This window comes from Ahaetulla prasina, chromosome 3 (assembly GCF_028640845.1).
Source record: "Ahaetulla prasina isolate Xishuangbanna chromosome 3, ASM2864084v1, whole genome shotgun sequence".
Classification (NCBI taxonomy): Eukaryota; Metazoa; Chordata; class Lepidosauria; order Squamata; family Colubridae; genus Ahaetulla; species Ahaetulla prasina.
In genome coordinates this window covers 194762856-194790338 of record NC_080541.1, presented here as the reverse complement: position 1 = coordinate 194790338, position 27483 = coordinate 194762856, and the positions used below count along the sequence as shown (strand labels likewise).

Below are 27483 nucleotides of genomic sequence, written 5' to 3'. Positions count from 1 at the left end.
CCATACTTCCTGCTTCTATCCACCATATGTAAAGCATAACCATTTGGTTGATTTAAATAATGTGCAAATTAATTGTTACACAAAATGCTGTGTAACAAGTAGATAAATAGAAACGTTTTAGGATTATCAAGGAATTCACTTCTAAGGAATCTAAGGAATACAAAGCAAGAATCAAACTAAAATTTAACAGTTAGAAGCTGGTTTTATGGCACTGCATGTTATGTACCACTAAGACATATCCCAAAAAAGAGCTTTTGAATTCTCGAACACAGGATCTTTAGTCTTAGGAGCATTTAGAAACATTGGAAATAACATCTTTTCTTGTGTTCAGCTAAAGTCAATGGGACAAAATAGGGCTGCTCTCTCTCTTCCTCTCTTTTTCTCTCTCTCTCCTATGCAGAATTCTCCCGCCCAGCTTCAGTGAGTGAGAATCACGATGGAACAGAGTCAGATAAGAGAGAAGATGATAGGTATAGGGGGAGGACGAGATCTGAAGATGAAGAGGTGACTACTCCAACAAAAATCAAGGAGTTAAAGGTACAAAACCTACATTATGCTTGATCTGCATTTGGAGGGTGGATTCTACACTTGATATACAAACATCTTAGCTTTCTTCTAGGACATACCAAAAACATTGTGGCAAGCAGTGATATTATTATTAATATTTTCTATCTATACTATATCCTATTTATTAGAAAACTTCTCAGTCTCATAACAAGTAAGTTCCCACTGGCAGTTATCGTGTACTTGTCGTTCAGCCTCCAGTATGAATTTCCAAAGACAAACCATAACTTCCATTGTTAAATTGCTGTTATCTTTGGAATCTTGTTCTTTGGGGAAATCAGTCATCCTGAAATCTGGCCTTTTATTCCATGATAAGATACTGGAAACATTCACCCAGTGTGTCAATAACAGTTTTAGAAGCATAACAATAGCACTTAGGCTTATATACTGCTCTGTAATTCTTTACAGCACTCTCTGAGCAGTTTACAGAGTCAGCATATTTGGTTCACCCGAATCGGCTGAATCCCACCACTGGTCCTATTGCTTTCATATCTAACCCTCATCTTTGACAATGTCAGGGATAAATAAACAGAATCTACAGACCTGAAGAATACAGCCCATGTCTGCTGAATCTTTGCAGATGTGTCTTCTAGAGCAGTCAAAGTCTTGACCTTCCTTTTCTGTAAAACATTTATGGACAAATGACTTCTTTTGTATGTGTGTTGGCAGATTTTATTCAAAATGCATATTACAAATCAAGCAGGGTATGGGACCTAAATAGATTAATACAATGCTATACAATTAATACAGTGGGTTCCTACATCTAGAAAAATGGTGACCTCTTATAGAAAGTGTGTGGCATCAAAGATTTATGATTTTCTTGATACCTGAATTAAAATTGTGGCAACATTGTAGCCTATTATAGGAGCTCTCTTAACTGATTTGCCCTCCCTCCCACCTCTTTTTGCTACCAGCCGGATCAAGAAACCACCCCAAGGCACAAACAGGAGGTATTCTCTGGAATGTTTTAGTTTTTCATCAGTGCATTCCTAGTTTTCATCTTTTAAGAAATACAAGTGTTGTATGTGGCCCTTTCTAATGGGATGCAAGATGCAGATCAGGGTAGAAATGAGGGGATCTTTCCCTTGATACACAGGCTGCATCTTGTACCCCGTTAAATCAGCATTTTCTGTTCATTTTATCATGTGAGCAAGAAGCTAGAATTCTTCAGCTACTTGTTTGCTAGTAAATCATAACTATTTTGTCATTCAACTGATTCTTTTGCTCTTTCATGGCATTACATTATCCCCGTTCCTCCCCCCCTCCCCCGGCCATGATATTTTCAGGAAGGAGAAGATGCAGACATAGCATTGACACAAATTTACATAACTGAATTGCAGGTCAGAATGTTAAAAGCTTTAAGCCAGAACTAAAAATGGGATTTAGATTTAATCATTGGCTAAAGTGCCAAGATATACAAAGCAACTTCAAAAAGTTGCTTTTATTGTTCTCTTCCTCTTTTTAATGATCAATCTTATGAGGCTATGAATGTAATTGTTAGATTATTTGAGAAATGGAGCACTGTATTTTCCCAAAACTGGTCATAATATCTTCCATGTAGCAATGTGCATGTTTATAATGTTCTATAAAATTTATGACCTGCAGATGGCTCCCACCAAGCAGATCAAAGCTTGGGAATTTTTTATTTGTTTTTACAGCAGACTTGGTAATTAGTTTAAATCCCTTTGAATTACATATAAGAGTTTTTATTTTCATTTTAGCAAATTTGAGTAATAACAAAATTCAAACTACAATCAGAATAAAGAAGTTTATTTACAAACTGAGTATACTATGCTAGATGTCTATTTCTCATTATTAGTCTGGCTGTTCCACAGATTCTGACATATAGATATTCTCCAAGCACCTGAAGTTCATTGCCGGCTATTCCCTCCATATTTTCTCATCATCCAGTAATTCTGCATGTTTTATTGTAACCCTGTACAGTCCTTATTTACCTCATCAGCATTATATGAAGGGGCAATTGGCAAACTGCTTCAGAGATGTGTACTCCTTGTTTCTTGGTCTCTTGTAAAGTTCCCCTCACTCTTGGTCTAGAGTAAGGGGAATTCGACATAATGGATGGGAATTATTATATGAATATTTACTCTTTTTTTAATAAGCTTACACTGGCCAAGAAAGTGAAGCTTCACTCAGCCACAGTAAAAACTGTTATGAAATGGATTAGGTTTTTTTAGTGCTGATCCTGAAATCCAAGTTTATATTCGGCAAACATGTATACCTATGTTTGGAACTCTTTTTCTTGTTTTGCAGTTTACATTGGCCCAATGTAAATATTCTTTTTTCATTCCTTCAGAAAGCTACGTACAAACTACTATAGGAGACAGTGAACACTGGCTAAGAACACATTTCCCACTGTTTGTCTCCTGGTCCATGAGTTGCTAGTTCTGGAATTATGGAATCCTGACTTCACAGACACTCTAGAATCTCATGTCTCTAGATAAGAAAGAATAGTAGAAGCCTATATAACTCTTAAGAGGTAGCTTTTTGATCCTGAACAATCAAAAGGTTAAGACTTCTATTTCAATAGTTTGATCTTTCTGAGTCAGTCTTCTCCAAACTTCTTGCCTCCCAATGGATTAGATAACAAACTTAGTGAACTCCATTCCTCCTTGGCCAAGAGAGGATGGGAACTAAAACCCATTTGGATGGCTGGTCCTAAAATTGTGGCTGAATGATTTACATTATGTGGAGACTTCACTTTCTAGGCAATAAGACCTCCGATTATAAACACTCTGAAGCTCCCACCTCACAAGCATCTCACTCCACTCATGTTCCTTCCTCTAACCCTCACCTTAGAAGTTACCTTCCCCTCTCCATCCAAAAGTTTTTAGACAAACCGGAAGATGTTTTGCTAAAGCACCAGGCCAGCATTAATGAGTTGAAACGGACCCTGAAGGAACCCAATAGCAAGCTTGTGCACAGAGACCGGGATCGAAGGCTGCCTTCCTCGCCTGCTTCTTCTTCACCCAAACATGAAGATGAGACGCCAAAAGGGACCCCTGAGAAGGCCAATGAGGTTTGTTTGTTGTTATTCTAATGATACAAAGTTATTCATTTATATTGGGGTTACTCAATTTTGCTATTTATATTTATGTACTTGATTCTTCTGCCATTTAGAAGAATTAATTTTAATTAGTGGCCTGATAGTACCATCCTTACTACTGCCTTCCTCAATTTCCCGCCTTCCAAATGTATTGAAACTAGAGCTGCCATCATTTCTAGACAGCGTGTGGCTTATAGTCCACACATCTGAGACAAAAAAGATATTGGAGAAGGTGGATCTTAACGTTTTTGCTTTTCTCCTGTCTGTACTATCAAACTCTGTGCTGCATTATATCTCTTGAGTATTTACTGTCTTCTGCTGCTTTAAAATTGTAATATTGTCAGATTTAGGTAAACATTCCATAATATTTTGACAAGAGGGCTTTTTTCTGTATCCCCTCTGCTGTCTCTACAAGATCCTTTCCTATTTATTCCAGTAATTATGATGTTATGAACATTTCTCTAAATATTGGCTTTAATATGAATATTCATATTGAACTACAGAGAGTAAAGCTGTGCATTGCAACAATGGCTAGAAGATTGCCAGGCTTTGATCAGATGCTTGTGTTCAACTCTCAACTATCTTGGGTTGATTGATTTATCTCATCATTCTTTTCTTTAAAGGCAAGCAGTTAGAAGGTCCTAGGAATATATGTATACTCATAAATCAAATTTCATATGTCTGCATCTCTTACTGGACATATAGATAATATCAATCTACTATTTATTGCCTATTTCAGGGATTAGACAATCACAATAAAAAGATTTTTAAAATAATCTAAGACCTTGCAGGCAAAGCTTAAATTGAAAGGCAAAATAATGAATAAAGCAGACATGTAAAATTAAATTTTGGTAATACAACTATCATAAATGAAAATGCTACGTATGTTAGAAAATATAAATGATCCTAGGCCTACATATTACAGATACATGGATATTATTAGACTTCCTTAAATATGAAAGCCATTTACCATGTGAATCATAGCTATGTAGACTTTGAGGTTAGGATTTTTTCAAATAGTTTCCCACAGTGAGTCATTGTCATGTAAGTAATACTGTATATGTATCCATGTATAGAAAGCTGTTGTATGTAGCTTTCTCCAAGATAGTTGAGTGTCCATAAAGCAGTGAATAAAGACTGAATCCTGTTAAGACTAATTTTTTAGATGAATTGTTTTGAAAGTCAAGTTTCATTGTCTTTTGCATGGGAAAATTTTAAATTATTCTCATGTGTCATCATACAGAAATTTGTGCCAGGAAAAGTAACTTACATTGTTGTTATGAGTTGATTTAATTACTTAAAGGTAGTCTTTTGCCACTAAACAGATTCTTAAAACTTACCCGTGTTTCCCTGAAAATAAGACCCTGTCTTAGATTTTTTTGCCACCAAAAAAAAGACACTAAGTATTATTTTTGGGGGAGGGGATGTCATCCACTGACTCACCTCACTTGCATGCGTTGCCCCCGGCCTCTTTTTCGCTATCAGAGGCCTTCAGGAACTTCTTTGTCTGGCAAGGCTTTCCTGAAGACCTCTGCAGCCGATAACAGAGCTCTGGATTGATCCAAGCTCTGTTATTAGCTACAGAGGCCTTTAGGAAAGCCTTGCCAGCTGCAGAAGAAATGGGCAGAGGTGTGCGAGGCCTGGCTGCAACTGTCTGAAGAAAAGTAGTAGGGCAATTCCACTCACAACCCATCCCCACCCTAGCTTAATTTTTACCTGTGCGCCCTGGAGTGGCCAGGGTTTTAATTAGGGCTTATTTTGAGAGGTAGGGCTTATATTAGATGCACATGTAAAAATCAAACTAGGACTTACTTTCTGAGAAGGTCATATGTTCGGGACAACACGGTATCTCTGTTGCCACTCAGTCCATATCATCGTGGGAATGCATTAGGAAGTGAAAGTAAGCAAGCAAAAAGGGAATCCTAATATTTGTTTAATAGTAGATGCACTCTCTTGCCCACAGGCCTTGGATAGCTATGTGTGAAAATATCTCTTAACAGCAACGCTTAAATTGAGTGTAAAGAATTTCTGAGAAACTTCTTATTATGGAATATATATTTAGTTTCATTTGCATCCTAACTTCGATAAAAAAAATACTCCAGTGCCTATAACACTGTAAAAAACCATCATAAAAACACATAGTAGCTGGCCCTCAAGATTTTGGCATGAACCTTATGATTTTGACAATGATACTGATGGTAGTGTTTCTCTGTTTACAAGAATTCTCTTTATTGTAACCAAAGCCAGTCAGGTACAGGCTTACTATGTTGTGGGATATTCGGATTAAATTAAGAAAGCTGGAAGAAGATTCTGCTGTCCTTTCCTTCAACATAGCTGGAAATAATCTCTACTTTAAAATGCAGGCTAACTTTGCAGAAAATCACATATTTATGAAACTCTTAGCTTTTAAATGAAAACCTCTTATCATTTAGTGAACAACTTAATATTTTATAAACCAGTTTGACCATAGGAGATGACCTCTGTTCTTGGGTATTTCTTGGTCTTCGTGAGTAGAGACATAAAGCATTTTATAATCCCAACTAATACAGTAATGGGCAAGGTGTTGAGATTTCTTCTGGTGAAACATAGATTAAACGTGAGCTCAGGAAAGCTGGAAGCACAAAATCCTAACCAGTGAAGAAAGTTGCACAAGTCATTGATGCATTTGCCTGATCTTTTGTCCGCAAAGAAATATAGCAGGTCCAAGTCCTTTTACTTTTCTAGGTTTCATTGCATGACTCATTTTTCCAAATGAAAGGTTGGGAGGCAGACAGACTTTCATCAGCAGGCAAGATGCTTTGAATGTGAATTTAGCAGACATATTACTCAACTATTATTTATTTATTTATTTATTTTTCAAATTTTTATACTGCCCTTCTCCGAAGACTCAGGGCGATGTACAGCAGATAACCCAATAACCCAAAAATTTAAAATACAATATCAAGTTTAAAAATCTAATTATGACTGGTCCTGTGGATCCTAATTCAACACTTAATTGGGAAAGCATTCTTATGTCAATTTTTATGTATATATAAAAAAATAGAGCAAAGATATTGGTATGAAATCAAGGTGAAAACTCTGGATAGCTCTGATAAACTTGTGTTCAAGTGTTCCAGTAGAAAGAAAATGGAATAGTGGAGTTCAGCCGCTGAGTCATGATTAATACAGGTAGTCCTCAACTTACAAGAATTTAGGTTGTTAAGCAAGGTGGTTGTTAAGGGAGTCACACTCAATTTTACGACCTTTTTACTACAGTTGTTAAGGAAATTACTGCAGTTGTTAAGTGAATCAAGTGATCTTTAAGCTAGCCTGGCTTTTCTGATTAACTTCTGCTTGCCAGAAGCTGGCTAAAAAGATTGTAAATTGTAAATGACTATCGCATGTCCCCAGGATGCTGCAACCGTTGTAGTTGCATAATGGATCCCAAGCAACCAAATTTTGATCACATGACTGTGGGGATTGGTTTGTAAGTCCTGTTTTTCAGTAACTTTGAACAGTCACTAAAAATTGATGGTAAGTCAAGGGCTGTATTGCTGTCAGAGGGGAGATGGAAGTTGAAAGAAAGAATCTTTTCCTAAAAAGTTAGATAAAGGATTAGTTCAGAGTAAATGCACAGGAAATAGAGTGATTCTCCATACTTTATTTACTGCTTCTTTTTCTGTGTCTCTCTTGTCTCTTTTCTCTGTCTCTATCTCTTTGCCTGGGGGGTCTTGGGTTTCCCCTGCTGAAATAGATGTCAGAAGAGGATTCTCCAGAGGATCTGTCATCTGAATATGGAGCTGCCTTAATCATGGAATCTTTTATACAGAAAAGCCTTGTTTCTTCTCCTGAGGTTATCACCACTCTTTCAATTTCTCTCCCTTTTCTATATCTGCTTCTCTTTTTGATTCCTTTCCTAGAAATAGATGTAGGCTATAATACTACTCACACTTACTAAGGGCTGAGCTCTTAGAAAGGCTGAACTCTTTTGAAGTCAGTAGGATGCAGTTTTTACTGTAGTTTAAGCTTGTGGTATTCGTGGTAGTTGATAATCAACCAAGTTCATCAACCTGATGAACCAAGTTCATTTAATCGGGTTCATTTAGAACTTATCTGAAACAAGAAACTCTGATTATATCTAAGCTACTAGGAATGCTAGAGAAGTTATGAATTATTACACAATGTTATATTCAGTATTTAAATCTCCAAATGATTTTGATGTCAGCGTTTCGGGAAAGTCCACCAGTACTTGAAAACTATACCAAAATGTGCTTCAGTGAAAGATAAGGTGATACTGAATTCATTCCTCAGTTAATGGAGGTACAAGAATCCGTAGTGAGCTCTGCAAATTATGTGTATCTCTTTTTTGCTTTTTCAAATTTCTCAATTGCGGATAGCATCATGTATCCAAATATCAGCTGCAGGGAAACCAAAGGAGAGATGCATGCCTCTATTTCCTTCCTGCAGGTTCCGTAAAGGCATCTGATTGGCCAGTGTGATAGAATAGAGTGCTAAGACCTAATTCAGCAAGGGTAGGCCACAGGGCCCACATTCTACTTACCTTTACTACCAGCTCGCAATAGGGCTGCGTGCACGCATGGGCAGAAGCTTCCTGATGACATCAGGGTCAGTGGGCGGAGCCTCCCGCCGGTTTTACTACCAGTTCTTGCAAACCGGTCCGACCCAGGGGCAACCCACCACTGATAGGCCAGTTTGCTTTGAAAAAAGTTGTCAGTGTAGGTTTATCAAATATTGTCTGAATTCTGAGGAACTTTTGCCAGTCTGGTTTAGATATGTCTGGCTTAGATATATCTCGACACAATTAAAAGCTATGGTATGTGCATTTCATTTAAAAAGATACTCAATATGTTTCAAGAAATACAGCAGCTGTTTGTGGTTATGTATAAGCCTGCACAACAAAGGAAATTCTTCTGCAGCGCACTGAAAATAAAATAAAATATTATTTCAAATTTGGCAAATGCTACCAAATACAAAAGTATTAATATAACAAATGCTCTAGAAATACTTGAGTATTTCAAGCATGCAAACATTGTGACCTTTCTTCATTCAAGGAGACATCCATTTTGGTCAGTTTGTTTTTCATATACTTAACCACAGAGTTGTTATACACTGGTGTTGTATTCAGACAAATAAAATCTGAGACATCTGGTGGCAGAGGCAGTGAACAGCCTTACCGCAATACAGCAAGTCTGTTCTGTTTCTGAATTGTCCTGTTAGCAAAAGAAAGCTAAATCTTACATTTCCAGATAGATATTGTCTCATTCACTTTTATAACCCAAGTAGGTTATAAAAAATAAGAGGCGTGGTTAAAATTTTGGTGCATAAACAGAAGTACAGGAATATAGAGTAGCCAGAAGATTCTGTCATTTCACCTGCTGTCAAATATAGTGGCTTGTGTCAATTGTGGCATGGCAGTGATACTATGGCACAGATATTGAAATATGGTGTTGTGGTCTGGTCCAGTAATTACTTCCAAAGGCAGCATAATGAAAGCTAGTTCCCCGTCTGCTATTGTAAGCATTATCCTATCTTAGAATTGAAAGTAAGCAATTGACAACTTTTGTGAGTTCTGATTGTGGTTTATGGCATAGATGGAGAGTTCGTCCCCCCACACCTCTCAAAGAAACATATACCTTGTTTCCCCCAAAATAAGACACACCCTGATAATAAGCCCAATCGGGCTTTTGAGCACATGGCAATAAGGCCAAGCGCTTATTTCAGGGTTCAAAAAAATATAAGACAGGGTCTTATTTTTGGGGAAACACAATAGACCTTTAATAACATCAATATGGTCAAAAGTTGGATTATAAAGAAGTGGAATCAACAGCTACACTATGGACTACTAAGCACTTAAATTGCTTCAACCTGTTTTGTTCACACACAGTGCTAAATCAAGATTTTTAAACCTCTTTTACAAATTACAATGACATGATTCTCAATCATACTAAGCCAAAAACAAAAGAAACTGGTCAATGTTATTAAATCTGTCCTTCAAACAATTAGTACCTACTAAAATTCACAGCACATTGATATTGATTTGGTTTATACATATTATGTCAGAATATGCTTTCTTTTAGCTTAGTATATTTTCTGAACTTGGTGACTGTGGTTCATAAACCATAGTTGTAGCTAAGCATGTACATTGAGACAATAATTCAAACTATCATTTAAAACTGCCAATATAAATGCTGTTATTTAATTAGAATTTACTAGGACTGACCAACTACTTTCACCCAAGACAACTGTCAATTTCAGTTACAAAGTTAAGCTACTATTTATTTATATAACTCAGCATATTTATTTATATGAACAAAGATAAGTAACATACACTTTATCTGTGGGGTTTTTTCTCAAAGTTATGGGATATGGAAGAAAATAACTGTTATATTCCTATCAATTGAGATAGGAACGTATATTAATTCTTGTATGAAATTTCTTGGCCACACATATAAAATTAATGTTTGGATAATAATTTATCCAAAATATTTTTTGCAGTTTTTAGATGTTGAAATGCAGTTCTTTGTTATGTATTTGTAGCAAACTATAGATCTGAACATTTAATGTTATAAAAACATGTATATAAATATGCAAGTTTGGGATGGTTTTACACAGATTAATTGCATAGTATTATTTGTAAAAACATGCTCTGAATAGAAATACAGTTAATCCTCGATTTACAACCACTTGTTTAGTGACTGTTTCAAGTTACAACAGCACTGAAAAAAGTGACTTATGACCAATTCACCAATTTACAGCCATTACAGCATCCCCATGGGTCACTTGATCAAAATTCAGACACTTGGCAACTGATTCATATTTATGATAGTTCCAGTGTCCCAAGGTCATTTGGTCCCCTTTTGCAACCTTCTGATAAGCAAAACCAATGGGGAAGCCAGATTCACTCAACAACCGTGTTACTAACTTAACATCTGCAGTGATTCTCTTTACAACTCTGGCAAGAAAGGTTGTAAAATGGGTCAAAACTCACTTAACAACTGTTTTGCTTAGCAATCAAAATTTTGTGTTCCATTGTGGTTGTAAGTGGAGGGCTACCTGTAGATTAATTTGTGCCTAATCTAAAATGCTATAATGCAAAGCAAAATTGAATTTTAAAATTAGGTTATATTTAATATAACATTTTTATAGCTTGGAACATCATTCTGTAATACTTGTAGCTTCTTATGCATGTTTAAAAATGTAAAAATCAAGTAATATAATTTATCAGATTCTCATATAAATTTGTTACTTTGGGCATATCCATGTAACTAGTTCAGGAAGTACTGTGTTTGCTCTAAATTCACTTTGTTTTTAATTGCAGGAGATCCTCAACCTAGGCCCATTCGTTCAGTGGCATTCAAAGTTATGATGATGTTGAACGAATGGTCTTTGGCATTCCAGCTATAGTTCTCAGTATCCCTGTGGTCACATGATCATGATCTGGGAACTTGACAACCAGTTCACACTTACAACTAGTTGCAGTACTCCAGGATCATGTGATCACTATTTGCAACCTTCCTTGTCGGCTTCACCAGAAAGCCAATGGGAAAGCTGGAAGGGAGGGTCAGAAGTCACTGGGGTAAGTCTCCCCTATCTCACCATGCTGGCCACTTGCATACCCCGTGCACTCTCCCTGACACATGTTGTACTTCTCAGGCACCCCCTTGAACTGTCATGCATCCTCCCCAACTTGCACAATGCCTCTTACACATGCCCTTGCACCCTCCCTCACCCAACAGCCACCACTTAACTGCCTGCTGGCTTCCAAAGTGACTTTGGTTGTGGGAAACCAGCAGGAAGTTGTCTTGCCTAATGACTGTGGAATTTGGTTAACAACAGCAACTGGGACTCATATGATTGCTATTTGAATCCTTTCCCCATGGCTTCTCTAGAAAGTCAATGGGGAAGCCAGCAGGGAAGGTTGCAGGTCACTGAGGTAAGTCTTCTGCACCACATCAGCCACTTGCACATTCTTGTGTATCCTCTCTGTTCTGTGCCGCATGTCTCATCCACCCTTGCACACCATTCCTGACTTGCCCCGTGATTCTCACACACTCCCACACACCTTCCCTGACCTACCCATTCACTCCCTCACATCCTCTCCCACTGGGCAACAGCTACTTATCTGCCTGCCCAACTTGAGGCTTACAACTTCCTGCCAGTTTCCCCATTGATTTTGATTGTGGGCAGCTGGCAGTAGTTGCTTTGCCAAATATAGGTGGCTACTTGGGATTATGGAATCATTCCATACTCTGTATAATTATTTGTGATTGTTTTAGAGAAGCAAAAGAAACTAGAATCAGAAGTTTTAGGATTAGGATTATTAGAAGTAGCATTAGAGGAATACTAATAGAAATATTAGATGCAGTGTCTAACAGATGAAATAATGAGCGTGTCAAGCTTCTCTTACAATAATGAATTGTGGTATAATGTACCTGTTATACTGTTGGTTATATATCAAAGCATGGCACATGATATAAGAGTCACAATTGGAAGATTTGCAAAATATAGGGCTTTGTGATGCTGCCCTCAAGATCCTATTATTGCAGTTTTCGTCTTATGTATTAAGTATCAATAACATTTTTAAGCAGATAAAAATATTTTTAACTAGTAAAGAATGCATGCTACTGTTACCCTTATAAAACAAAGTACATAAGAGTAACAATCTAATTCTCTGTTATTCTTCGTTCTTCTACCACTATTCTCAGTATTTGCTCTTTACATATGTTTGTTACATAGAGATGACTTAATTTTAGCTATGGTGGTGTTGGGTCTACATAGCACAAAACATCCAATACCTGCAAACCATCATTATTTAAACCAAAGTTTCTCAACTCTATACCTTTAAGTTATGTGGATTTCAACTCCAATGCTGGCTGGGGAATTCTGGGAGTTGTAGTCCCCACACCTTAAAGTTGCAGAGGTCGGGGAACATTGATTCAAGCAGTTTGGTACTGCTGTTTCATATAATATATTTCAGGCTTCTTATTGTTCTGTTGTACGCTTTATTTTCTTAAGCAAAAAAATATTGGTATTGCAGTTTTTACTTACTTTCTTAATTTTGTCTTCCTAATCCTAAACCAGTCTGGTTTTTTCCCCCTGAACTGAACTGGTTTGGACATAAATTAGCTTCATATAAATTGCTGACTTTATTCAGATTTTCTCAGTGAAATGTGAAGCTCTAATTGTTGTATATAATTTTAATTTTGCAAAATACCTTCTTCCATTTTATTTGTTATTTTAGTGCAATTTTTCAAAATGCTTTCATTTTAAAATTTTGTTTTTGCTTCAGTGGATTAAAGGGATTCACTTTGATCTGATAATTTCCTGTAGGTTTGCACAGTTGTTTTGAAAATGATGTACAAAGAAACCTCTGGAGAAATCCAGAAACACATCAGATGACTGTTATACTTTAAATGGATCTATTTACTCAGTATATAATTTAAGTGTGACTTAATTTAAATATAATTAACTTGTATATCCTATTTCACATATTTTATTTATTTATTTTATTTCTGTTATTTATGAGCCAAATCTAGTGCCAACACCCCAAATAAGATTAGGATATGCATATAAAAAGCTTTGGTGTTTCATATTAAAGTAACAGTGTAAAAAAGAATCTCTTATAGTTAAATCAATGCTAAATGCATTGACGATTCTCTACTTTATTCAAACTTTGATATTCAAATAATTAAACTATAATTGATTTACATCATTTTGGTATATCATACAATTAAGAAGTGGAAGCATAAATGCATGTATATATGCCATCAGAAAATTCTGCTGTAAACATACTTGCAATTAAAAAACCTCCTTTCAAAAACTCCTATGTATCTCTTAGGCAATTAAACAATCTGAAACCATATACAGCTTCAACAGAATGCAAAACAGCGATAAAAGTACTGTTGTTCATTTCCAAAACCTGACTCTTTTTCATTTCTCATAAAAAATATAGATCCAGAAAACTTATCAGAGTACTCTGAGATCATTTAATTCAAAAATACCAGTGCACAATTGGTCAAAAATGTTTGTTTTAAACTACAGTAATCAAATTACACTGTTACAGTGATGTTAGGCATATTTTCAGATGTTGGTAACTAGAAAAGGACGGAACTTAAACTTTAATTCTCAATTGATCTCAGCTTTGAAATGTTACCATCCAGTTGATAAAGGAAAGATTTATGTAGTTGTTTCCTGTGCATGAATGCTGTATCAGGAACTTTGTTATCTATTTAATTATCATCTATTTGAGTAATTTATGTTTAATGCTAATTTTTCTTGCTCCAATTACAATGCAGGGTTCAGAGCATTGGGTTTTTATAGAAAGAGGAACTTCTGGGCTGGAAGAGCTAGCACTAAAACAAATTATTAAGACCCAGAAAGAAGAATCAAGTGCAATTGCCTCAGGAAAGCAAAAAGATTTGGACTTCTCAAAAGAGCCCACTGCAGTAGGGGTAGCCAAGGCAGCAACAAAGCAAGAGGTGAAAGGAAATGAGGGAAGCAAAATAAAGGTTCACAGAAAGGCCAAAATGATAGCCAGTCCAGAAGATTTTGAATCATTATGGGAAGATGATAAGAATGAGAAAGATTACAGAAAGAAATCTTCTGAGACAGAAAGCCTTCCTGAGGAAAGAGAAGAGAAAAGCAATAAAACAGAGACAGCACTATTTGGTTCTTGTGAACCTGAGAAGAAAGAAGAACAGAAAGACAAAATAAAGGACGTGGTGCTAGCCTCCACTGAAAATATGCAACCTACTGGCCCGCTTCAATCTAAAGACGGACCAACATGTGCCTCTTTTCATCCAGAGTCTCCAAAAAAAGAAAACAGAATTATAATAAGTGAATGTAGGACTTCTTTGAAATTATCAGAAAAGGAAGTTCTCCAGGATACCTCAGATTCTGACTCGGTTAAAACTAAGGTGAAACTAAGTGATAAGACATCATCCTCAGCTGCTGAACGGATCATCTATTTGGGTTCTGAAGAAACGGATGAAACAAATAATGAGACCAAGGAAATACTTGACCAAAAAAAGAATTGTGCCTTTGAAATGAGGCAAGAAAGCGAAATAGAAAAACGGAAGAGCATTAATCTTGCCCCAGTTATAGGAAAGAGAGAGGGAGAAAATGCACTTCCATTCCCCTTACCCATATATTGTGAAGGAATTTCAGACATCAGCGAAACAATTCTCCAGTCAGAGCAATCTGAGACTGCAGATGACAAAAGCATACATTCTATTAAGAATGAAAAAGAAGTTCATTCATCAATTTCAGGGGAAGGTGTTCCTATAGAGTCAAATGATTATGGAATCAAAGATGATCAGGAATGTAGTGCATTTTCTTTGACAGATGAAGCCTGTGAAAGGGATTCCATAATCCCATTATCAGTGCCTCAGTTACAATCTGGACCCTCCACAAAAGAGGCAACAGCTTATCCTTCTTATGAGCATAAAAAAGGAGTTGATGAAACATATAACAGCAGTCTTCCAGAAGGGAAAAAAGAATATGATAAGAAGGAGGCTGATACTGCTATAGGAACACAGAGCATAATATTAAAAACTTCAGAAAATCAAAGCAAAAGAAATAAGTTAGAAGAAATGGAAGCTACTCAAATACTTCTTCAGATGGAAGCCATAGAATGTATGGACTCCACCATGAATTCCTCACAACAGCAGCTTTCCTGTTTTACAGAAATTTCAACTAGAGGGTCACATATATCACAAGAAGCAAAAACAGAAAAATTAGCCCAAGAAAAGACTCATGATTCAAGCTGGCCTCTTCAGGACAAATTATCAGAAGGTCAGGAACTAGTCCAAAATAAATACATCAGATCTGAAGATTCCACCAAAGATGAACTTCCTGACTCAGAGCTATCAGCCAAAGATGAAAGTACTGAACTGAAAAGTCCAGCCATAAACAAACAAGAAATGAAAAGTGGATCCTTAGTTAATTCTAGTGAACAGGATGAGATAACAAAAGATAAGTCTACCCTGTCGGAAGATTCAACTAAAAATAAACCATCAAATTCACATAATATGTCAGAATGTAGAGAAACAGCTAAATATGGATCCTGCAAGACTGAAGAGTATGACAGAAATGAGCCTCATGAATTAAATGGGATGGCTAAATATAAATTCCAAGAATCCGCTGAACTCCCAAAATTAGAAGAGGTGGCTAAGAATAATATTTCAGAATGGGAGGACTTAGCTAAAGATAAGCTCTGTGAAATGGATGAGCTGACCAAAGATAATACTGCAAAGTCAGAGGATATCGTTTTAACTTTAAATCTAGATGAAGTAGTTCAGGGTACAACCTCTGGCTTGAAGCAGCCATCTAGGGATACAATATTATTAAAGTCTGCCTCTGTAGTTGGTTCTAAATTTTCAGAATTGGAAGGTCATTTTTTTTTAAAAGAAGAACTTGACACTACACAGTCTGTTAAGACTGGGTCACCTGAATGGAACAAAGAATGTTTGTTCTCTCCTCATGCTGTAAAGCAGGACCTGAAACCTGTGCAAACTACACATAATAAAGAAAAACCCAATCTGGAACAACTCAAGTTCAGAGGGTATAGTACAGCTTCATCTCAAAAGCATAAGGATGCAGATTCATCCACATCAAAGGATTTTATTGAGCATAAAAGTGCAACAAATAAAGAAAACTCCGTAGCTTCTAAAATTAGGATGTTTGAACAAGGTGAAATGTACAGCTTGCTTTCTGATGAACCAGATGTTGCCTTAACAGGATTCCATGATAGTTGTCTAGGAAGTGAGATACCAAAAGATTCATCAAGCATAGAACTACACAAAGATACATTTTTGGAAAACAACTGTGCAAAATTAATAGTGGCTTTGCAACCTTCAGATGGCAAAACAAAAGACCCTGGAGGAATATCAGACATGGTCTACCTAGCTGAAAATCAAGGAACAAGTGAGGGAGAACCATCTCATCTGTCATCTTGGAAGGAAGATATTTCTCTTGGATCTGAGCAAGGAGGAGAAAGAGAAGCTGAATTGGCTTCTCCTGATTCTGGCTGTGAAATCACTTTGGCAGAAGCTGTGGTAACTCCCACATGAACTGTCCCACTGGAAAGTTCATAAAGCATGTTGTGTGACACGTCTTTATGCATCATGTGCCATGGCTTTAAACATGGCCATTGATTGAAAACTGCTGCTTGCATCCCTTGTCCTTTTCTGTATGTGTGTGTGACCTGGCTCAGTTACTGAATGCAAACCTCCTGGCCCAGGCAGCTCATCAGCTTTTGAAGTGTTTCTGTGTGTGAGAGAGAGAGGGAGAGAAAGGGAGAAACGTCTAAAGATTTGGCTACCTAGAGAATGCCAGCTGCTAACTTGAAACTAGGCAAGAGTACTATGAATGGAATTGCTCAATGGTAGGGTGGGAGGGGATGACATGCTTAGAGCTTTATACCTTAACCATACCCCCATGCACACCCCTAGCAGCCACATTCTCATGCTTCCAGCTTCTTCCTTTTTGCATCTTTTTAATGTTGATCCCCTTTCTGGCTTGGCTTGTGAGCTCTCCTTCTCTTCCTGCTCTTGACAAGCTAGTGGCTGGCTGACAGACCAAAGAGCTTCACATTGCTCCAGTAAAGCAATAGTCAAAACTCCTTTCTGCTCCATAAAACTAATCCCTTTTCTCTAATCTAGAGCAAATTTCAAGAACCAACTTGGGAAGAAAAGGATTTGTCAGGCCTATCAGTAAAAGCCTGTCCGAAAGAAGAGAGTTTAAAGGCTGCTCCTCCAGTGGCCCTTCAGGTCTCAGTGCTGTTTTACTAACTGCTTGTGTTTGTGGTGTAAAAGCTCAACCTAAGTGATGGCGAGCCATGCACCACCACCCCTTCTCCTTGCTTACTGAGCTGCTATATATATATATATATTTGTATAATTATATATATTTATTTATGTAGATATATTTGATGCTCGTATATATAAATATATATAAATATATTCCTATATGTGTTTCAAATATCTTTTCTCATACCTCTGAACATGCCAGAATCTGGACAAAAGGTAATATTTATTTCAGTAGGGTTCTTATTCATCGATTTAAATTACTTTTGGCTCAGGACCTAACAGAGAGATTTTTCTGTGACTGAATCATTCTATGATAGTTTAATATTATGCTGAAAAACAATCATTGGGCCAGACTGAGTAAAAACTGTAATGCAGTTGAGAGGTATATGTGTAGCCCTCAAAGAAGAGCTAAGAGATATCTCTTTTGTTCTGATTTTTCTTGTCAATTACACTGATTAAAATCCTGCTTAGAGAACATGAAAACATGCTTCCTCTGATGGCTTCTCAGCCACAAGATGAGAGCACTCACAACACAAGCCCTTCTCATCCAAATGTTATGTTGCCTCGGGACAGATAGCCCTTGTAAAAACTGAAGTAAGATATAAATAATAAAGATCCAGAAAAAAACATGTTGACTTGATCTCAGTGAAATTGACAAATGCTTTTTCCTGCAATATGTGCAAAGATTCAATCTTAGCTTTCACCTTTTTTCGTTTAAACTTTCCCCTCCTATTTCTTCTTTCCTTCTTTTCCCCTCTTTTTGAATGTTTTCTACCCGTTCCTAACAATCAGTGAGTGTCTGAGTTTCTTTTTAAATATCTTACAACGTTTGCTCTTTTGCACACACCTCCTCTTCGTATAAAATATCCAATCATTTATCTGGATTGATATTTTCAAAAATCACGATTTTATTTCCTCCTGCCGATTTTGTAAGTAGAACAAAACAGTCTTTTACCTTGTCTCCTCCATGTAGAGAATTTGCTGTGAGACGAGTCTTGGTGATTATTTTTGGGATGTGTTTGACACCCTTTCTTTGATGCTTTTCTTCACTCTTTCCTTCTCTGTTTCATTGCTTCTGATGGCTACCATCTGCCATTCAGTGCTTAGAGCCTTAGCTTCTTTCCTCCCTTTTGTCTCATTCAGAGAGCGGGATTGAGGGAGGGCACAGAGGAGAAATCTAAGCTGCCTCGGCACAGGGCTCCTGAAAGTGATACCGGGGATGAAGACCAGGACCAGGAGAGAGACTCGGTCTTTCTGAAAGACAACCATTTGGCCATCGAGCGCAAGTGCTCCAGCATTACTGTCAGCTCAACTTCCAGCCTCGAGGCTGAGGTGGACTTCACTGTCATTGGTGACTACCAAAGTGCAGCCTTTGAAGATTTCTCACGGAGTCTCCCCGAGCTTGATAAGGAAAAGAGTGAGGGAGAAGCAGAGGGTCAGATTTTTACTGAGGAAACTGACAGACCAGCTCCCAAGGAAGATGGTGATGCAATGGATGAAGATAAGGTTTATCATGTAACCCCAGAAGAGGTACAAAAGAAGACACAATACACAGATGTGTCTAAATGTCTTCATTTCAGTAATGTCTGTCTTGGCATTTGCACCGCTTGATCAGGTGTCCGTCTCATATTTGGAAGAACATATCCACTTCTTAATAGCCTTTTAAAATATTTTACCTTCATAAATGTGACTGTCTTGTCTGCATGATTGTTTCTGACATTCAAATGCATGTTTGTCCTCTGAGGGGATTTGTGATTCCTTTAATCATGAAGTTACATCACACTTTAACCCACTGCATTTGCCTGGCTGCTCCATTGTATTGGATGTATTGTATTTGTGTATTTTCTTTGTTGCATGAATTCAACAAATAATGTGTGTATTAAATATGCTTGGTATTTATGTATAATGTAACTAAAAATGAGCATCAGATGAATCAAATGACAATTGGCTATTCTGATGCTCTTAAATCAAAAAGCAGATACTATACTGTTAAAATAATTGTCTTTCCAAATTGATTAAAACAAAGATCAAAGATGGATGAAAACATACGGGGGAAACTATGTAAAATTCTAAAATTAAGCAAATGTCATGGATTTATAAGAGTAAGACTGACTTAATATTTGTTACTATAGTTAGTGAAATTGCATTTGAAACAGATAGATTATATTCAAAAACAGGATTCAAAAACTATTCACTCAACAACAGATCATTGGACTTCCTTGCTTTCTTGCCAGTTTGAATTTTAATTCCATTTTTCCAGATTATAATCTTTATAGAAATAGTATATGATACAGTTTATACACTTTCAGTCAGTCCTTTATTATCAAATATGTGCTCTGGAATAAAATTCTTGAGCTTAAATTGGCAAGAATTATTTGATTAACCATGACATCTGACAAAATGAGAATTAAAAATGCATATTATTGGACACAAAAAGGACTGTTCACAAAACAGCCATTTCTGTCATTAATTAACAACATTTGGATTGTCATCCCTTTTTTATCTCTTTGATAGTCCTTCAATCAGAAATCAGAAATTGTAAAGAAAGTGGAAGCAGACAGCTCTGTGCAACACAGAATTGGTACAACAGAAATTACACAGGTAATTTACAACTGTTACTTCATTGCACACTCAAATTTTTGCTTTAAGCGAAGCACAAATGTATTTCATAAGTCCATAGGCAAAGCAGCCCACTAAAATTGCTGGAAAAATAATTTACATATGCTAGTGATATATTCACCATTTGTTGTTTTTAAATACATCTTAAAGACATGAAATGCTCAATCTATAATCAAGTTTTAAGATACTGTAATATATGAATAGGAGACTAGACTGAAGTAATTTACTATCTTATATGAATATATTTTAGTTAATTTTTATAGAATTAAATGGAATGTGCATTCAACAGCTCTATTTTGTTGACTTTTATTGTTTCGTTTTCAAGGTTGATGGTACCACTACAGATGGAAAAGAGGCAGTAACCACTTCCCACACTGTCAGCCCAGAAACTATATCTACAACCTCAGTAAGTTATTCATATGGAACTCAATAGTGCCTGGCCATTTGTCAGCATTGCAGCTTTCTCAATTTAGCCCCTGTGACACAGGTGAATGTGGGATTCTCATGTCTATCTTTGCTAGCAGCAGTCATTTCAGCTGCATCTCAGTTCCATTTTGAGATTTTCTGCACTTAGTCCTTGTAGCCACCATCATTCTTGGCCAATATTAAATAACAAAGGGGACGCAAAATGAAAGATTGTGCTCTTTTTCCAATTCCTTCCCCTTTCAGTTCATCTTGACTGGGGTCCTTATAGTCATAAGAGATGACCCTAGGTCTGTGATGGCAAACCTATGGCACGCATGCCAGAGGTGGCACGCAGAGCCCTCTCTGTCGGCACGTGTACATTTGCCAGCTGCTCTTCTGGTTTCCAGCGCACACATGCATGCCCGCCAGCTGGTCTTCACAAGCGCCAGAAACCCGCACTGCATGCGCACCGGCCAGCTGGTCTTCGGGTTTCCGGTGCTCGAGCGCTCTGGCACACGCACACGTGCATTCCAGTTTGGGCACTTGGGGCCAAAATGTTTCACCATCACTTGCCCTAGGTGCTTGACAACTCTGGCCATCTCTCACATAGCCCCTTAATGGATTTGAATGAATCCAAATTATTTTGCTAAAATGTGACATAAAATGTGTAAGATACATGTTAATTAAAAAAATGAGTTCTGGATTATTCCTAGTTTGACAATAAATAATCACGTAAGAGATGCAAAACATGTTGGGAACTCCTTAAATCTTTTGAATAATATTAAAATGTTATAAACCCTAAATCCCACTAACTGATAATTTTGCATACCTGTTGGCTTTCAGGATACAGTAGATTATATTTTAGAATAAGTATTTTTATTTCCCTGAACAAATTAGTGGATAAAACTTCTTATGATTTTTCCTTATGTCTTTGAGCATCTATCCTCCCTTGTCTGTTTTTCCAGGATCACAGTACCAAACCTACAAAAGGCACTGCAGACCTTCGCTCCATTTCTCCGGTAAGTCATTGTTCATATTTTCCGAGGAACCATCCCATCCTTGTTTCCTAAATCAGTAATAAAATTACAAGACACAAAAGAATCTGAAACAGAAATAGTAGGTCTGACAGATAATTCTTCACTGGACCTGAAGAAGACATAACTGTAGTATGGACATTCACAGTTCAGCCTGGAATGATTAAGTACATAGGAAATAACGTATTATTATTCAAATACCATAAGGTTGTGATTCTGGACCTTTTCCTGGGACCCTTATTTTGATACTTTTTCAGTCAAGATTCAGACTAGGTTATGACACTGAGGTGGCATTGGTCACAATTGTGCATGATTTTTAGAGTGACTGGGATGGGGGTCTTGTGTCTGTCCTACACATCTCAGTTTTTGATACCAACAGTTTTGGTACCCTTCTGGATAGATTTAGGAATTGGGGGGGGGCACTGTTCTGTAATAGTTGCTTCCTTTCTATAGTTGTATAGTTATAGTTTCTACATGGGGCTCCCCTTGAAGTGCACTCGGAGGCTTCAGTTAGTCCAGAATGCAGCTGCGCGGGTGATAGAGGGAGCTACGCGTAGCTCCCATGTAACACTGCTCCTGCGCAGACTGCACTGGCTGCCTGTGGCCTTCCGAGTGCACTTTAAGGTGTTGGTTACGACCTTTAAAGCGCTCCATGGCTTAGGACCTGGGTACTTACGGGACCGCCTTCTGTTACCACATGCCTCCCACCGACCCGTACGCTCCCATAGAGAGGGACTTCTCAGGGTGCCGTCCGCCAGACAATGCCGGCTGGCGGCCCCTAGGGCAAGGGCCTTCTCTGTTGGGGCTCCCACACTCTGGAACGAGCTTCCCCCGGGTTTACGTCAAATACCTGACCTTCGGACATTCCGTCGCGAACTGAAGACACATCTCTTTATCCGCGCGGGGCTGGCTTAAATTGGATTTTTAATGTGAAATTTTATGAATTTTTAAACGGGGTTTTTAGTTTATGGTAATTTTAATTTCAGGCTAATTTTAAATAAGTTTTTTAAATGGTATTTTAACCTGTATATTGTATTGTTGGTTTTATCTTGCCTGTACACCGCCCTGAGTCCTTCGGGAGAAGGGCGGTATAAAAATCAAATAAATAATAATAATAATAATAATAATAATAATAATAATAATAATAATAATAATAATAATAATAATAATAATAAGTTGTTCCTGTCAGTATTGGTAGCAGGGATGAAGTCTAACTTAAAGTCCCTTCCATATGTAGTACCTGGTATCTCATCTCTTTGTCCACTCCTATTTAACACTTACATGAAACAACTGGATAAATTGGCATAGTTTAATGCACCCCCCTCCCCGTCCAATGATTTACCAGAGCAGGATAGTCAAACTGTATTTCAAAGCTCATGTAAATAAATAATTTCAACTCATCAGCTTCTTTCAAATACTTATAAAGGACAATTACTGCCTTAGAAGATGTAGATAATTGCTTCAAAACTTCTAACTGTTGTAGGATTTCAGAAACTGCAAATGTACCTGGATCAAATAAGAAATGCTTAAACTGAATACATTGTTAAGATTATTTTTTGATTTTGCAAAACTTTCAAAAACATTTTTTTCAGAACTAAGTTGATTTAAAATAAATAGTGTAAGAGATCCAATTTATTTGCCCTCAAAAATTTGATTATGATCTTCTTTGGAGGAATATACTTTATCTTCATAACTGTCTTAGAGAAAGCTGAGTATCAGGGTTCATAACTTAAATCCATTAGAGGAACTGTAAATCTGTTGATGTGGATCATGTTTTGCATATGTTTATAGATTAGCAGTGGTGCTGTTGGCAAAGAAGCCTTCACCAGCCTTTTCGGTGCCACTGCAGAAACCCTCTCCACCTCCACAACTACCCATGTTACCAAGGTAAGATCAGTGCAGGAACACAGAATATCAGCTTATTTCAGTGCCCCAGACTTACATCTCACTTCCTATGAATGAACTGGGAAAAGATTTATTCTAGATAAGAGGCACATTGTACCTCTCTAAATATCCACATCTATCTACATACTATTAAAATGTGTGTGTCTTTAACCTTTAACTACAGGGACGCAGTGGCTCAGGGACTAAGACGCTGAGTTTGTCGATCGAAAGATCGGCAGTTCAGCGGTTCGAATCCCTAGTGCCACATAATGGGGTGAGCGCCTTGTCCCAGCTTCTGCCAACCTAGCAGTTCGAAAGCACGTAAAAAATGCAAGTAGAAAAATAGGGACCACCTTTGGTGGGAAGGTAACAGCATTTCGTGTGCCTTTGGCATTTAGTCATGCCGGCCACATGACCACGGAGACATCTTCAGACAGCGCTGGCTCTTTGGCTTTGAAACGGAGATGAGCACCACCCCCTAGAGTCAGGAACTACTAGCACATATGTGCGAGTGGAACCTTTACCTTTAACCTTTAACTGGGCAAAATAGGGCATTCTAGGGCAACAATTTTTGAACTAATGTACTTCAAATGGGCTAATTTACTGATTATGTCCAGTATTCACAATTCCCTTGGCATTGAAATTTGGCACGTTGATGATAGCTTCACTGCTTTCATGCTCCTGGGCCTCTACCCAGTGATTCAGTAGACTGGCCCAGCCATAGTCCTCTGAGACTGGGTAGGCTGGCCGTTCCATTGGCTACTTGAGATCGGGCAGACAACTCCCAACTGTTGTGGCCCACCAGCAGTCAGCAGAGCTGGCAGCAGATTTGCAAAGTGAGGAGGTTGGGGTGGAATGTGGGCCAGTCCTGGAATCTGGGGAAGGCTCGGACAAGGGCTCTGAGGTGGAGGCAGAGAGGGGGCCAAGGTCATCTGGTAGTTCTTTGCTACCTCTGGAGTCTCTGGATCTGACATCAGCGAGGCAGAAAAACAGCAGGAGCCTGTTCCCAGTGTGCGCATGCACAGAGCTGCCAGAAGACAAGAACAATTAAGAAAACAGGGTTGACTTCGGAGTAAGGCTTGGAGATGATTGGCCCCTCCATAAGATATAAAAGAGGAGTGAAAGGGATGTGAGCTTTTGCAGGAAGCAATTAGTTTATCTGGTCAATAAAAGCTTTGGAAAAGTTCTGTTTGACTCTGTGCTAAGTTTGGCTTTAGCCTGGGTGTGGCAATTAGTTCTCTGGCAGCATCCCAAGGGAGATAAGGTGGGTGTTTGTAAACATTCCCCTCAAAGACTGTTTGAGAAGCCTTTTGGACTGGGAATGACAATAATTCACAGCCATATGAATTAAAGAGGTTTGGCGGGACTAAGATTGTGCTGTATACTTTCTAAGGAAGCCTAGGTCAGAACACCTAGCCTTTCAGAGGCTGGGTAGACCACTCCCTACCACTGGCTGCCAGAGGGCAATCAGCTGCAGTTAAGTCAGCAGGAATTTAAAAGTTGTTCTTGTTCCTGCTCCTTTTTTACCCTTAGTCATTCTGTTTCTCTGTTTAGGTAAAGAAAAGTCTCTGAAGGGATGACCCAGTGGGTCACAAGCCGTCTAATATTCTCCTATAATTAAATGTAGCTTATTTTCTTACTCCCAAGAGAATATTTGCAAAAAAGGAATAATTGTCATAAATTTCAGTCTAAACCATAATCTATCTTATTAGGCATTGTAGTTTTTATGCCACAGTATATTGCCTGAAGTAGCCAATTCTTGATTTTCAACAAACCATGACTAAGCAAAGCTTAGCTTGGCATCCTGTGTCAAATTAGTCACAGAGTTCTTGTGCCCCAGTAAAGCAAAAGCTATCATTCAAAACAGTTTTAGACACGGGATTTATATCATACTGAGTATTTATTTTCTTTTTTATTCCAGACTGTGAAAGGAGGATTTTCTGAAACCAGAATAGAAAAACGAATCATCATAACGGGTGATGAAGATGTGGATCAAGACCAAGTATGAATGGAAGCTTTTAGATAGGAAGTTGAATGAAACTCTTGTCCTTTTTATATATGGAGGTGTTATGGTTCAAGATAGGAAGGCAGGAAGAGAGAAAGTTGTGTATGGCGGACATAACAAGAAGCCCGAGAAAGAGGCCTCTTAACTGCTGAAAAGAAATCCAGCAATGTGCCCATCTGTATTATTGGGCTCTTTAGTGTGATAGAAGCTGTTTAGTTTCATTTAGTTTTTTGGTGCAAAAAATGGAAATTTGGATAATAAGGTCAAGTCCTAGAATTCCTGTGTGTGCACTGAATTCCTGATAGAATTATTGCATGCACCTGCGGGCAACCTTGATACTAAATGGTTAGGAAGATCACAACCCCCAAATCTTTCCTTGCTCATGCCTGCTCAGGTACTCATCTGAAAACTTGTCTTTACCGTTTACCTTTACCTTTTCTAAGATCCATATATTTAGCTTGGGGAACTGATGTTGTATTTATCATGCTTAGATGCAAATACACAGTACTCTGCATGTTCAGGGATGTTATTATAACAAGATTCAGCACTCTTCTGCCTGAACATGTGAAAGTCAGAGGAAATACAAAGTGGGCCTGCAGATCTTGTATCCACCTTCCAGCTTTTATGTATGCATGCAAATACTTTGAAGACGGGCATCAAACTGGCAGCCCACGGGCTAGATGCATCACATGCAGGCCATGCCCACCCCAGCTTCGCAAATGGGAAAAATGTTGCAAAACATCACGTGACGCCAATGTGACATGGCGAGTTTGACACTGGTGCTTTAAGAGCACTGGAATTGGTTCTAGTTCTAGTGACACAGACGTACAGATAACAGTGTAATAATATTTACATATTTTATATACTATTATAGATATACTTCTGGTATGTAGACCTAATTCACAATACCATGAAAGAGAGGGGGGAAATATAGGGCTTTGTGATCTGCAGTACAATGTGAAGCTGTGCTTATTGATAGTTAGGAATATCCATGTGAACAGAGATATTGATTTTGCCATTCATAGGTACAAATTTGTGTTCCTTCATTTATTCTTTATTTAAATTATTTTTACTTGTTCTTACATCAATGGTGGATTTCAAAAAAATTTGGTGGGCATGGCAGGGGAAGGTTACTGCAAAATCCCCCTTTCCTCCCAATCAGCTGGGACTCAGGAGGCAGTGCCAGTCAGAATTTTTACTATGGTTCTCCAAACTACTCAAAATTTCTCCAGAACTGTTTAGAACCTGCTGAAACCCACCTCTGTCTTACATGTGCACATTTTGGGGTGACTGAAGCTGCATTTGGATCTGTAGAATGATTTGGGGGCCAGAAGGAATGTGGACATAGTGAAAGCCAAAAAAAAAAAGGTACACCTAGACTAAAACCCATAGGCTTTTTTAAAGTGCATTTTTAAAAATGCCAAGAAACATTTGTTTTAGGAAATTTATATTGCCGCCTATTCGCACATGGTGACTCAATGCTTGAAGAAACATTGTTTTCTTCTTCCATCTTAGCCAAATTTAAAAGATTTACCAAAATTTGAGGAAGGGACCTAGCAAAGCGCAGAAATTGGACTACTCATGGCCCCTGAGCCAAAAATTGCCCTCCAATACATAAGTGAAATACTACTGAATGTGAATTATTTTCTTTCCATAGGCTTTGGCTTTAGCCATCAAGGAGGCAAAATTGCAGCATCCTGATATGCTGGTAACCAAAGCTGTAGTATATAGAGAAACAGACCCATCTCCAGAAGAAAAGGACAAGAAGCCTCAGGTGGGTATAAATGTGGAGAAAGCATGGAGAAATATGATCTCGACAAGCCAAATCACAGTAAAATAGTAAATGATATTCAAAGATTGTAGCTTTCAAACCAAGCATCCTTCTAGCAAGACAATACCGAGCGCTCTCAAAAATGGCTAGTTAAACAAAACTATGTGTGGCTGATGCTATTTGTGTTGAAGAATTATCTTGATTGCAATACAATAAATTTGTGAGCTGTGCCATATCTTTATTCAGATTTATAACTAAGGATAAGCATGAGTTAATTGAAAAGAATGAGAATTGGCTAAGAATCTTGCAATTTTGAATGCTTACCAGAA

General features: G+C 37.8%; 1 protein-coding gene across 9 annotated transcripts in view; it reads left to right on the top strand.

Annotated features, from left to right (window-relative positions):
• EPB41L1 (erythrocyte membrane protein band 4.1 like 1) overlaps positions 1-27483 on the top strand; it is a 196772-nt gene that overhangs the window by 165266 nt on the left and 4023 nt on the right. For 5 of the 9 annotated variants that reach the window (XM_058174661.1, XM_058174663.1, XM_058174660.1 and 2 more), the window contains 12 exons: positions 401-537; positions 3410-3601; positions 7362-7460; positions 13924-16683; positions 17290-17397; positions 18580-18966; positions 19951-20037; positions 20381-20461; positions 21426-21479; positions 23286-23381; positions 25300-25380; positions 27041-27157. In XM_058174661.1, the coding sequence (XP_058030644.1) occupies positions 401-537; positions 3410-3601; positions 7362-7460; positions 13924-16683; positions 17290-17397; positions 18580-18966; positions 19951-20037; positions 20381-20461; positions 21426-21479; positions 23286-23381; positions 25300-25380; positions 27041-27157 (4199 nt within the window). The remainder of the gene's footprint in view (positions 1-400; positions 538-3409; positions 3602-7361; positions 7461-13923; positions 16684-17289; positions 17398-18579; positions 18967-19950; positions 20038-20380; positions 20462-21425; positions 21480-23285; positions 23382-25299; positions 25381-27040; positions 27158-27483) is intronic. The other 4 variants (XM_058174666.1, XM_058174667.1, XM_058174668.1 and 1 more) reach the window with 4 other exon arrangements.